The sequence below is a fragment of the Phlebotomus argentipes genome, unplaced genomic scaffold (genome assembly GCF_947086385.1).
Source record: "Phlebotomus argentipes unplaced genomic scaffold, Phlebotomus argentipes genome assembly contig_5, whole genome shotgun sequence".
Classification (NCBI taxonomy): domain Eukaryota; kingdom Metazoa; phylum Arthropoda; class Insecta; order Diptera; family Psychodidae; genus Phlebotomus; species Phlebotomus argentipes.
This window is the reverse complement of record NW_026776165.1, coordinates 6,461,884-6,476,168: the sequence shown is the minus strand read 5'-3', so window position 1 is coordinate 6,476,168 and position 14,285 is coordinate 6,461,884. Positions and strand designations below refer to the sequence as shown.

Below are 14,285 nucleotides of genomic sequence, written 5' to 3'. Positions count from 1 at the left end.
GGTGCACTGAGTTGCCGAGGATGCGACCAGAAAAAAGAGCTGTGCAATAACAATAAAAATCAAGAGGGTCGTTTGTCGTTTCCCCCGCGCCCTTCTTCACATGCTGCCTTTTTTCGGGCGGATCAACAATTTCAATTGCCAAAGTCACTCTCGAGACTTGTGATTCTCCCCCTTCTGTTTCCGAGACACTGGCCACGCGTGCCGGCTGTCACTCCGGCCGAGCGCGGTGCATCGTCATGCCGGCGAGGGAAATCATGGGCACAGAGCGCGGCCAGGAGGACGCGGAAGACCAGTGAGCACGATCGCAGATCTCGATTGAAATCTCTGTGCTCATCTCTCAAATTGCCCACTTCCATCACCGTCTCCGGGCGCACCTTGATGCCCTCATCGCGAGGATCGTAAATTGGAGATGTTATTTTATTGCCAGGCCAAAGGAGAAGTCAAGGGGGAGATAGTTATTGCAGTTTGGGTAAATTCGTCACATACCCTAGAGAAATATGTAAAGTATAATTATTTGCCGTCAATACTCTAAAGAAATTCAAAGCATTGTGTTGATTTGTGGAAGAATTGAAGTAAATATCGAATCACTTTGCTTCTACTGACCACAATATCTTCCCCTTGGGAAAAATCAATGCGGTCTGCAATTCCCTTATTGCTTCGTCTCTCATGATGTCATCTTCATCATCGTCCTCTTTCGTCCGCTTCGCCTTTTCCGCATCTTGCGTGCCTCCGGAGGGAAGCTGCATGCGAAAGGCGCTCCGTTACACCTGTCGACCAGAGAGCGACAGAGACAAAGGAGCGAGACAGAGATTTCGCTCTCGTGCCGCTGCCACGTGCCATTCCAGGACGGATTCTGCACATAGAAACCGCAGATGCAGCGCTGCCGATGGTGAAAGTTTGTCGGTTTCTCGACCAGGCATTGAAGTCTCTTCGTAGCTTTTCACAAAGAATACTTGCGCGGAGTTTTTCTTGAAACTGTGGCTGTTCTTCACAGAACCACTGGTGGACCGATTTCCTCACCATCTGACTAAGCATCTGCTTGCTTTCTTTCTCTTCGACACATATTCATGCTATGTATATGATGCAAAGCGATGCATAAGGAAGAGAAGCAGAGAGAGAGAGAATAAATCTGACGAAATGATAGCTTTAATGGATCTGTAGAGTTTCCCTGTTTCGATCCGCTTTTTTCCTTGTTTTTTTTGATGAACAGACGGTTGGAAAGATAGTCATTACAGACATTCAAAGAGGACACAGGATATATGAAACGATACTGCTTATTTTAACACTAGAGCAGTCTAGAGAGAAGATCTCTCGTAATGTATAGCAAATCTGAAAAGATTTTATGAAATCTCTTCAGTTAACGAAACTTTCTCATGGCGTTAAAATATTCTTTTACAATTTTCTTTAAAATACCATATAATTATTGCGCACTTTCTGTCCTTCAATCTAGAGCTTGATCTACAGACACACAAAGTTTGCTGAAATTGCATGTTGACTTTGAAAAGCACGATAAACTATCTTCTATTCGTCACAAAGGTTAATTAGATCTGAATAAAGCGAATCAATTCCCACGGCAAGAGAATCCCCTGAAGTCTCGTGCCACTCTTGCAGTCACACGGAGTGAAATTCACGAGGGGCGCATTTGGAAGTATAATTTCCGTAACGGATTTGCCGTCTGGCTCTTCAGCTACAGCGAAAACTCATGCCATCGAGTTTCACAACGAGGTGCGAGAAATCGTTTGGACGCTGAAAATTCCAGCACACGCTCAGCTCCACCCACTTTGAGCGCCCATCCGGAAGTTTTCACTTTCAGCCCAGCCGCCAATTGGTCGGTCGCGCCTTGTCTATGTGTTTGAAATCTATTCTCAGGCGCGCATGAGTCGCTCGCACACGAGCGCGACTGGGAAAAGCTCAATTACACGCGGCACGACTTTGCCATCAAAAGCTGCGCTGGTGGGAGAAGTGTGAGAAAGTTAGTTGACTGGGAGGGTATATTATTGGATTTGAAAATTCTATACAAGCAGAGTTTAATTGTCGGGGAGAATCTTCCCCTCGAGTTGCATTAAAAATTCACAAGTCACACGCGACCATTTAGTTACGCAAGCACGCGACATGTCCGTTACATCGCCCTTCTGCCGCTGATCGCACTTACGGTGGTTTGGAACTAATGCACGATCACTTCGGGCTGACATAGGAAATCACATGGAATCGATCACAGAAAATGCTGCAAATACAGTAAAGATTAAAGCACACGAAGAACAATTGATGGAAAACTATGTATTTCTGGTAGTGAGTCTTGTTTCCTAATGAGTAAATGAATGAATTTTTATAATTAAGTTTCATTACAATTCAGAACAGTATTAAAATCTAGTATTTTTTAGACCTTTTTAAATTCTCAATCTGAAATAGTGTGAAGAGAACTTTGATAATCATATTTTAAACACTTGAACAATTCTCAGATGAACAGAATTAAAGTGATTAAATAAAAGAATTTTGATCATAATTGTGGAAATATTTCAATGTCAATTTGTGGAAATTGAAATAAAACTAGGTCAATAAAACTCTATTTTATAGAAAATCATTACCTTAAATTACATATTAAAACATTAATATATGTATTTCCCTATGTATATTTCTATTCAAACTCCTAAATTCTTCCCAAATGACAATAAAACAGATTTCAAAGAGTCGCTTAGGTGGTAATTTGGTTGAAAAAAATTCTCCTCGATACTCTCCAGCTTCTCCTCACAGGAAATTGACTACAGATAGAGGAACAGAGTAGAGCTTTGAATTTCCATTCGCGAAACATCGCGATTGAGATTGGCCACTGCAATGGGGACGCCTGGTGCTTGGCTAATGATGGGAATCAATGTGTCAGACACACTCGCAGCATTTCCGTTATGCCGTTACTTGCGCGCTTCCTCCCTGGAATGAGGGAATCCATGCACTCTTCCTGGCACACCATTAAACCATCATCAGGCGTCGTCATGTGGCGAGAGGTCGGCGTGAATGGATGCGGATCATTGTCTTGAGGCTGCCGAAAAAAGGTGTTCGGCGCGCGCTCTTGCGTCTCGCTCACTTTGGCCAATGTGCAGTCAATGCGATGCTGATAAAAGGTGATCATCGGCATCCACACGCACACATGCCGAGCGATTGGTGAGTCAGTTTCGAGTGGAGAACCACGGAGAGAACACCTTTCCTACCTGCCGCCGCGTTCTCAATGGAGCAGTTGGGTGCGAAGCACCGAGTCGAGCGGTTCGCTTTCTGCGCCTCGGAAGTCCTTTCTCTGCCTTGAGCAAGTTGTGTCTCAATTCCCACAAGGATTTCACCGCTGACACTCGTGTGAAGTTGAAAAGAAAGCGCTTTGCCGTATAAGTAATTGACTAGGAAATTAAGTTCTCCAAAGTCCATCAGAGAGAGAGAGAGAGAAAAGGTGCGTGTGATTTTGTGGCTGCAAAACAAACCAGTGAAAGAATAAATTGTAGAAATGATAGTAACACACAAAGGGGTGGATTATTTCCCAGTCAATACTCACCGAGTCATTATCCACTTTTCACTTGAATATTTCATTCAGTATCACTCGTATCCAAATGGTGTGTTCACTTCGGCAATCAGAACGTTTTTAAAATCTGTCATAGTGACGATTCAGTGGTATAATTTCAACATTTCCCCATTCCCAAGTCATTTGGTAAATAATATACACGAAAGCACGACAAAGGGTGGCGAAGTTTCCCTCGCGCGCGGGAAAGTGACCAGCAGTTGGACGCTGTTCAATCAGTCGCTTAACAGTCTCTTGTCTCTGATTGTGCCTCTAGAGAGATGGCTCACTTATCACCGCCGCCATCGCCGCCGATTCCGCAGCCTTACGCCTTTCCCGGATTGCAGCATCTGGAGTCGCCGGCCAGCGTGATCCAGAGAGCATCTTCCGTCTTCGGAGCTTCGCTGGAGCAGAAATGGAATCCGCGAGGTAAAGCATAAGCATAAGTGCGCTGAATGTTGTGAGAAAAGGTTGATTTGCAGCGATTTTAAGCGTGTGATAAGATTTTGCAAGGAATTTAATTGTTTTTCGTGCAAATTCAGTAACATTCTAAATAATTTCTGGACTATTTAGCATCAATAATCTATGATTTCTTGCATTAAAAACAATACAGATTCGCATAAATCATTAAAATGAGCATCAATGTGATCAAAATGAAGTTCTTCTGCTCGTGATACAAAACGTTCGCGTTATCGATTTTATGAGTCAATTTGAGATTTTTTGCGAGTCAAATCATAAATGCGCAAAAAGAAACAGCGAAAGCTGCTGGAGATCATAAATGTCATAAAGCCTTAACATTCTGTAGATCTTTCTCTGCTGTACAATCCGCTGCTGTACTCCGGTGCCTTTTTCTGGCCGCCACTGCTCTTGCCATGTCCACCTGCCGCCACGACCAAATGTGATTTCGCCCTGACGCCGGAGAAAGAGGAGACAATCGGTGAGAAAAGACGTCGCAATACGACCACTTCCCACCTAACAGATTCGTCTTCTGCAGTCGACGAGGACATGCCGCTCAATCTGTCCACGAAGCCGCAGTCCGCCGCCACGACGCCGACCGGCCGCTTCGCGCCGACGATCTGGTCGCCGGCCAGCATGTGCGAGAAGCCCTCGGCAGACGCCACGAGCCGCAGCAGCCGCAGCAACAGCAGCAGCAGCAGCGCGAGCAGCGACGAGCATCCGCACACCACCACTGCGCCAGCAGCCGCGGCCGCGGACGCCGGCGCCGGTCAGTACAAGTTCAAGAGTGAAATTATCAATCGCATCAAGCGACACAGTCGCAGTGTGGACGATGACAGAAGTGTGAGCGATCGTGATGAGAATGACATGAATTTCGGCATGAAAGTGCGCCATGTGTTTGCAAACCAAAGTGCAGTGAGTGACAAGGACTTCCTCTTCTTTCCCCACTTCGCGCACCACAAGGACATTGAGGTGCTGCGCCAGAATCGCACCGACATCTTCGCCATCAACGGCGTGAAGCAGGAGCACAGCGGCGCCAGCAGTTTGCACACCACGCCCGATTCCACGCACGGAACCGCGATCCTCGGCGGCGACGACAAGAAGCGCGACAGGAACTTTCAGGTGAGCGCAAAAGTTCAAAAGAATGCGTCAAATTTTTCCCAAAATTGATAAATGCGACGTTTTAGGCTCATTTTCATATTTATTGGAATAAGGGCGTAAAAGCTTCAGTTAGAGTTTGATTTCACTGTGAACACGTAAAAATAACTCATTCTAATTACAAAAGAAGTTCTTCTTTTGGGAATAAGCTCGACAAATCTGACCAAATGCTTGTACGAAGACGTGTAGTTATCATCAAGTAATTAATGAATAACACTGTGCAACACTTTTCTGCCCTTTTTTTGAAGTGTGGATTTTCTGATTCCTTGAGTCATCAGCTTTTCAACGGTACCTTCCTTTTTTCTCTAGACCCTCAAGTTTTCCTTTTAGAGCCTATTTTCCATTTTCCCCTATTTTCACCCACTTTGCCGCACTTATGTGCTCATATCTCGCCCAATTTTCCACGGATTTTCCTCAAATTAGTCTCAAATGATAGCTATTGAAATTACCTACTACTTTGTAAAACATTGTGAGTGTTTTAGATCACTCCTTGTTGGTCAAAAATGATCTTTTGTGAACCACTAGGTAAAAAATTCACCGGGTTTTTTACCACTTTTTTCTAAATATCTCCGAAACGAAGAAACTTTTATGTTGGATTATTTTTCCTATGTGTAGAGCACTTCAGGGGATGCATTTCCTCCATACATGCCGAAGTGATATCTCTTCTCTATCTGCCGGAAAAACGAGGTTTTTCCTCGACAAGTTTTGCTTTTTTATGCTACGCGCACCCGCTAAAAAATTGAAAGAAGGTACATTTTGCTGTCTACGCACTCATTTAGATGATGATAATGCTTAGATGTTAAAACAAAAGAGAAAAAAGGCCAATATCTCGACTTTTTAGCTATTTTAGGTATTTTTTTGGTCTTAATGACAACAACTCCTTAAAAAACACGAAAAATTCACGTAAAATAGCTAAAAAGTCGAGATATTGGCCTTTTTTCTCTTTTGTTTTAACATCTAAGCATTATCATCATCTAAATGAGTGCGTAGACAGCAAAATGTACCTTCTTTCAATTTTTTAGCGGGTGCGCGTAGCATAAAAAAGCAAAACTTGTCGAGGAAAAACCTCGTTTTTCCGGCAGATAGAGAAGAGATATCACTTCGGCATGTATGGAGGAAATGCATCCCCTGAAGTGCTCTACACATAGGAAAAATAATCCAACATAAAAGTTTCTTCGTTTCGGAGATATTTAGAAAAAAGTGGTAAAAAACCCGGTGAATTTTTTACCTAGTGGTTCACAAAAGATCATTTTTGACCAACAAGGAGTGATCTAAAACACTCATAATGTTTTACAAAGTAGTAGGTAATTTCAATAGCTATCATTTGAGACTAATTTGAGGAAAATCCGTGGAAAATTGGGCGAGATATGAGCACATAAGTGCGGCAAAGTGGGTGAAAATAGGGGAAAATGGAAAATAGGCTCTAAAAGGAAAACTTGAGGGTCTAGAGAAAAAAGGAAGGTACCGTTGAAAAGCTGATGACTCAAGGAATCAGAAAATCCACACTTCAAAAAAAGGGCAGAAAAAAGTGTCATTTTTGTTGCCTAGTGTAATTAAAGAGGGTAAAACTCCCCTTTTCATGAAAAGCACAGCATAATTTGGGCAAATGATTTTCAGGGATTTTATTTTCCCTTCAATAAATTGTCACACAGTCAGCGAGACTTATTGATTTATTAAAAGTGATGTGTTATGATGAAGAATAAGTCAACTTTTATTGATTTATCATCAGAATGTGTGATACTCTGTGAGTCTTTTTAAAACGCTATTAAATTGATTTGATATTTACTCAAGTGCTCTCCTACTTTTGTACCTTTTCCATCCACATTTTTCAATATTATTGTCATGAGTCTTGCCATGATTAAATAGTGTGATGCCCTCGTTCTTCTGACGCCTCGAGACATTATGATGTGTGCCTGATCTGGAGGAAGACGCAGTTGAACATCCTCAAACAGTGGAGGACACATTTCCACTCTGTTGCTCACCTCAATTTCTAATCAGTTGCTTGTCCTCAGAGAGACGAGGTTTTGGTGTATTTGATCAAGCCAAGGCACCAGAAGTCTTTTGTCTATCAATAAATCGTCACTCTACACCGCGTATAATATGTAATTGTGTCTCAAGACTCCCCAAATAAATACACACTGTGAGGAATGGAGTTTTCTCCAACCAGCGCGTCTCCTCGTGAGTGTCAATATTGGTTCAAGTGTATGCAAATTTTTCCACTTGACGATCTCCGGAGTTTCAAGAGAAAATGCTTAAGGTTTTCCGTGCAGGAAAGCACAAGGAGAGAATTCAATTTGATAGCGGTGAAGTCAAGACAAATAAAACCAGAACAGATACATTTTTTCTCCCCACAAAAACTTTCGGCAAGACTTTTGGTTTCTCGAGGTGAGAACTAATGAATTTATACACATGACCATCACGACAACCGCAATTGGTGTGGCGCAAAATCCACAAATCCATGAATTTTTTCACCCTTCAGCATCTTCAAGAGATCTCAAGCCACTGCCTACAATTTTGTAATTGTTCAATTGTCCAAGAAAGTCTCCATATAATTGCTTGTAAATGCCACAAACAGTAAACGTATTCAGCATCCGGGACTCGGAGTGCCTTTATTATGATTTAAATGAGCTGAGAAATGGGAATTTTGTTGGCCGACACACAAGAAGACCGACAATGTCAGACGGTATTGCGAGAAAGACGTAATTTCAACAATATCATACATTATTTACCAGTCAGTGACTAATGATCTTCCGGGAAGTTCTCTCATCAATACTGAAAATCAGTCCTTCTTTCCTTGGGAATCACAAATCCTTCGTGCTGTGGCTTTTTCCATGGGAGGTTCAGAAGAATTTTATCACCGCACATAAACGTTAATTGAGTCACGAAGAGAGTGTCTTCAATGGCAATCCGATGACGAAGTGATTCGTACGAATATTCTTCAATATAATTCACCCCTAAGCGTGCATTGACCAGTGAAAAATCCACTCTATTGAAGGTGATTGTTTTGAGGGTGAAGCGGATGAGACACACTCAATTTTAAGTAGACCGCCAACATTCTAATCTTAATGGTTAATCAAATATTTCGTGCACAATTAATAATTCCCTCCAATTCAGTTAAATAAACATGAAAGGGTGTATAATGTCTGAAGGCAATTTGTCGAAAAAAAACAACAGACACGACGAGCAATTACAGTCCACTTTTTCATATTTCTTTTATTGAAACATCTTCTTCTCATTCTGGACATTTATTGTCGCGTTTCTCGGCTCTTCCTTGGGGAGGACAATGTATATGAGAGAGAAGAGCTTAAGGGGTGAGAAGGTTTTTCCATCGGGGAAATCCATCATCTTAGGTGAAGGGAAATTATCTTTCACTTGCACAACACTCAGCTAATTGTTGTGTATCACGAATGGGGTTAATTCAAATTGATCTTGTGTCAATTTGCTCGGGAATCTAAAATATATTTCATTTGTGTGTGTCTCTCGCCTTCCAGTGTAAACAATGTGGAAAGACGTTCAAGAGATCCAGCACTCTGTCGACACATCTGTTGATCCACAGTGATACCAGGCCTTATCCCTGCCAATACTGCGGTAAGAGATTCCACCAGAAGTCGGACATGAAGAAGCACACGTACATTCACACAGGTGAGTCGGCAATCATAGATTCTACCCCACATGCTTCGCCCCATTAAACTAATTAATTGCCTCAACTGGGCATGATTTAAAATCTAAAGTCATTACTGGAATTACACGGGCATTTCGTTAGATTGAATGTGACGCATTAGTTGAATCGATCAGCATGAAACATTTAATGTTGATTCTTTGCCGATTTTGTCACTTTCGTGGATGATTGTAATTGCCAACACAAGCGAGAATAAAACCATTAGCCATCAATTATATAAATTAAATCAAGATATTGTTCTGGTTTTCCATATCACCGTAATTCGGTGAACTCAATAATATTCAATTCATTTAGCAAACACCACAAGATATGGATTTACTGTCTCGATATTGGAGTGTATTATGTCACAACCCCTTTTCCCCATTAATAATTGAGCGAATGAAAACGTTAAGAGGCCAACAATTGATATTTCTGTACAAATAGATTTTAATGTTAGAATTTGATTCAATTACGCCACTCGTGTTTGATTAATTGACTCCCCGAATTAAGAGGGTTGAGTGGGTAGATTGAATCCTCAGATAAAATATACGCCAGTCAGTTCAAGGCCTATGCTTAAGGGTACAAAATGAAGATTTTGTGTCGGATTTGATTTAACAAGAACGAAGGAAAAGTCTCGACTTTGATGGATTCTGCAGAAACTTCCATATAAAGAGAGTTATAAGAGAATCCTTAATGAATCCTGAGGAAGAAAAGCGTTTTATTCACTTCTTGCAGTATTTTAAACGACATTTTTCCCCTTTTTTTCTCTTTGTTCTCACTGGACAAATAGGCGAGAAGCCTCACAAGTGTGTCGTCTGCTCCAAAGCATTCTCCCAAAGCAGCAACTTAATAACCCACATGCGGAAGCACTCGGGCTACAAACCCTTCTCGTGCGGACTCTGCGACAAGTCCTTCCAGCGGAAGGTGGACCTGCGGCGACACCGCGAGAGCCAGCACGCCGACGAGACTCAGGCGCACGCCGCCGTCCCGACGCTGGCCGCCGCGGCGGGCCTGGATATGAAAATCGAGGTGACGAGCAGTTGCTGAGACGCCGCGACGACCTGAGCTTCAGACAAGTAACGATTTTGTATTTCTCTTCTTAGGACTATTTTTGCTATTTTATTTTTGTATCGTTTTTACTGATAATTTATGCTACGAAACATCCCTGTTAGTCTTCAAGGAAACCAAAGCACATTGTTTTGAATGTGAAGCGAAATGCTTGAAAAAAAAAACAACAAACATTATCCTTACAAATCCTGTCCAAGTAAAAGTATAAAGATATCAAGTTTAAGAGTAATTTAGGATAAATGAGAAAGTGAATTCAAATGAACCAAAAATTATAAGATAATCATCCACACGAAAGCATTTTGTGAAGGAGTTATTTCATTGATTTAGGAACATCTAGTCTAACTTGATGTGGTTTATTGAGAATGAAAAGTGAAGGAAAGATAAGAAATCTGACAAATTGAGCTCGAACGAAAATATATATCAAAATCCTTTCATTTGCATTTCTTCAGTTGAATATGTTCTTTGCATCATTATTGTAACCAATTCCAATCAAACTGAAGCCTTAGAGCAAAGAGTGTTTACAAAAGAGATAATTTAAGTGTTACCGCATGAATTTCACCGGCTAATTTATTTCAGATGTACTTTATTTAAATTATTAATGAGGCCCAAATGGCCATTTGCCACCCATTTTGCGTGTGAACAACAATTGGGAAATCTGTATTATATAGAAGAAATCAAAGTGTATAAACGTTAAATGTGTAGTTGATAGTAGAAACTTTCTGTAGTCATTTGTGGAGGAGCGAAAGAAAACACACAAAGGAAAGGCACATATAAAAGACAAGACAGCTAACATTACCAAAGACGTGTAATTGAAGAAATGTGTAAATCTACATGGAGAGTAAAAAGTGAGGAAAAAAAGGCAACAAAAAAATCATTGGCCATAAATTCACCAATTGCCATACTTTTTTGAGTTGAATTTAAATTAATTTGCCATATGTTGAGGAATTCTTCTTGTTTTTTTTCTTTAAAATAAAAATAAGCATCTCTTTTGTCTCTATAGATACGTAAATAAGATTGTAATTTAGGTATTTGTAAAAAGTTAGTAAGTCATTTTTTTTCTAGCTAAATAATAAATATGATGTTTGAAAATATATTAATGGAATTCCTGTGGCTTACTGGCATCCCTTTTCTCGCCAACTTTTGCGCATTTTATGTCGGAGTTTGCGGCGCATTTCTCGCGCCTCGGCGGAAAGTCTCGCGCTTGTGTGGCGGTTTCTCTGCGTCCACCTGTCGCTCGGCATGCACATATCGGAGGACCCGTCAGTCGCCGCGGTGAGTATCTTTCTTTTTAATAATAATATCGCTGCCTGACCCATTTTCCAACAATCACCACGATCGACTTAATTGCAGGGCTCTCGTTTATTCAGTGAAACTCATTATTCTCCCCTCTTTCGCTCACTCTTCTTGGCCTCTTCTGTCCTTCGCGATCGCACGCGTTCGCGTCTCCACCGCAGAAGATGCGAGCACGGACAAGATTTGAGACCACTTTTTCTTCCGCACATTCCGACAGGAAGGAAAACCTTCCCATCCATTTATTCATCACCAGGCGAAAGAACGTGATGAGGGAAAGTCCGACGAAGGCTTGCAGGCAGTGTGATTCTCATGGAAGTGTAGAATTAACCAAGGAATTAGCGGAACAGACGTCTTGCTACGTGAATGGGCGGGGCATATCAAGAGGCGGAGCGTCGGAAAATTCTTATTGTTCCTATTGAAGAACACCTCTGTTTTTTCGACTATTCAATTTATTTTCAATTGTCAATTTTCACATGGATTTTGTAAGTCACTCAACTGGCTACAGAAGCAGTGTTTATTAATGATGCGCAGCAGAAGTTTAGGCATTCTTTCACTGAAAAGAAACGAATCACAAGATGTCAAAGACTCTTCGGCTGTTCAGTTCATCAGATTGTTTGGCCATCAATCGAGGTAGGTATTGAAAAATAAATTGAGCGCGAAAGCAGAAAATTCAGTTGGGAGACAAATTGCGCAACGACGAGAGAAGCTTCTCGGCGAGAGATAAAGTTTTATCGTCTGCAACCCACCAAAGGACAGCCAGCTGGCGCTCCTGATGGAGTCCAGCGCCGAGGAGAGCCAATCCGCGGGAGCATCAACACGAGCCCAAGGAAAGTGTGTCAATTGCACCCCGAAGCCATTATGTTTTGGGGCTCGTGACCAAGAAGTATCCATACATCATACAATTAAGTGCAATTAAAAGGAGTAATGTGACTGCGAGTGGCACAAACCGTGTGCACATCGTAAAAATTAATTGCAAGACCTCTTCTTTTTCCTTCCTTCGTGCTATTTCACCCCAGCTTTGTCGTAAAAAAAAACTCAGGCGACTTGAAGATCCACCTCATGTCTGTCAGTCTTAAAATTTATACGACCAAATCATTTACATGCAGAAAGAGTGATTTCCTCACCGTCTGCGTCACACGATTAACTGAGTGTGATTTTCTGGCTGTTGTCTGGCTTATCTGCAATTGCAATTGCGCAAAATGCTCAATGAGCCAAATCTATGTCGACTTCTCAAGTCTGATGTTCACACTTCTAAGCATCAAATTATAGTCTCGCCGCCAATTCAGATGGTTCGAAGAAAAAGGTGCGAATTGGGTGAGAAGCAGAGGGACACACTCAAGCTAAAAAAAAAGTCATTTTGGCCGAAATCATTTTTATTGGCAAAGTGTAGACGTGAGAGAATCCGGAAGAGGCGCGAAATTGGTTGGGTTTAACACCGTCGCGCGCGCCACTCCGATTGTACATATTAATGAATGATAATTGATGGCAAAAAATCGGTCTGAATTGATTGATTGTTGTGCCCTTTTGAGTTTCTGGCATTGTGCGTAAAGTGCGTGCAAAGGAATTCACCAACTTGCGATGTGACGGAGAAAATCGGCGTGGCCTTTGTTCGCACCACGAACATTATCATACATAAATCTGTCAGTGAAAGAAATTATCATGATGAAGCTTTCCCAAAAACGTGATCTTTAACCATCTTTTTTATGCTGCGATAAAAGCCGAAAGACTGCAGCAGATGCTCAGCCGATGTTGAAGTGAAAATGCACCAGTTTTGTCCGTTAAATTGAATTCTGTATTAACCCTGAGTAGGAATTTAACAAAAAAAAGCGACGAAACAAATTTTGCTGAGCTTCCAATTTTCAAGAGAAATTCGGAAATTCAAACACTTTTTGATTCATTTCCATTGAAAATTTATTCAAATTTCTAAACTTCTGTGTAATGTTCTAAATAGATTATCTCTAGGATAGTTTAAGAATCGTTTCGTAAGTCGCCATCTTAAATTAACATTTCTAGATTATGTTCTTTGTGTTACCTGTGAAATTCCCCAAAAGCGCTGTTGAGTGTTAATGCCCAAAATAATTTTCCACTTTGGAATGCAAACACGCACGCAGATTCCACTCACACAACTCTGTGTGGCACCTCCAGCGGCTCCACATTTGCCATCCAGCGGACGGAGATCTCGCATTGGTTGGTGGCTCGTGTCATGTGCGCGCAAGCAGCAGCCGATCTCGTGTGTGCACCTGTCAGAAAGCTGCACACTTTCGACAGCGGCTCTGGACCTGAATCTCTTCCACTTCTTCCCTCGGCTACCATTGTCCTTCGCGGCGTCAATCTGTGCCCCCAAAATTGCCATATCAAATTGATGATCGCGGGATCCCGAGATTTCTCCATGCTCTTCGTTCGCCCCGCGGGGCACAAAAATTCTGTGGCACTGCCAAACCACCGGCAGTTCAATGTGCCATCCAAGGGGGAGATAATGTGGGCAGACGTCTTAGAAATTGTTTTTTTTTTATCCATTTTACTCATAACAATCAATTCTTATCCACGCCTGCGTCGTGACATGTTTTTCCAAGTGTTTTTCTAAGTTATAAGACTTCTTAAAGAGTAAAATCCTTCTTAAAATAATAAATCTTTCAAATAAACTGAATTAATTTCCACTGTTTAATAGAATTGTGCATTTACACTAACTAAATATCAATTCTTTCACTAAACAGTGGCGATTTTGAGGTAGAAATATTCTGATCGAAGCCTCTATTAGGGACACTTATTGTGGACGTGACACACAAAATTGCAGAAGTCTCGGGAAATTGTTCTGGAGAGATGAGCCACACTATCTCCCCCTTGGTGACAGACAAATGGAGAAGGACTGCAAATGGCAGAGATGAGCGAGAGCAATAAACTATCGGTGAAATCCATCTGCATGTCGCCAATCTAATCAAGACATTTCATCCGTGGTGCAATGGACGCGGTTTCAGCGGGCACAATATACATTGTCAATTGCATATTAACGAAGAGCCAGAGATATGGAGAAAAAAAGGAATCCTCACCCCTATGGTACCATCATCAGAGACAATGCGTCCGGCGGTTCCGCGAACCCGTATGCGGTTTGTGGCG

The 14,285-nt window shown here is 41.7% G+C and overlaps 1 protein-coding gene across 1 annotated transcript; it reads left to right on the top strand.

Moving 5' to 3' along the window:
* The first annotated feature begins 3,211 nt into the window (after positions 1-3,211).
* LOC132265955 (zinc finger protein sens) lies at positions 3,212-9,869 on the top strand. Its single transcript, XM_059766758.1, has 6 exons — positions 3,212-3,433; positions 3,816-3,967; positions 4,344-4,475; positions 4,533-5,116; positions 8,644-8,794; positions 9,601-9,869. Exons 2-6 carry the CDS (start codon positions 3,820-3,822, stop codon positions 9,855-9,857), a joined length of 1,272 nt encoding a protein of 423 aa, XP_059622741.1. The 5' UTR covers positions 3,212-3,433; positions 3,816-3,819; the 3' UTR covers positions 9,858-9,869.
* Positions 9,870-14,285: the final 4,416 nt, after the last annotated feature.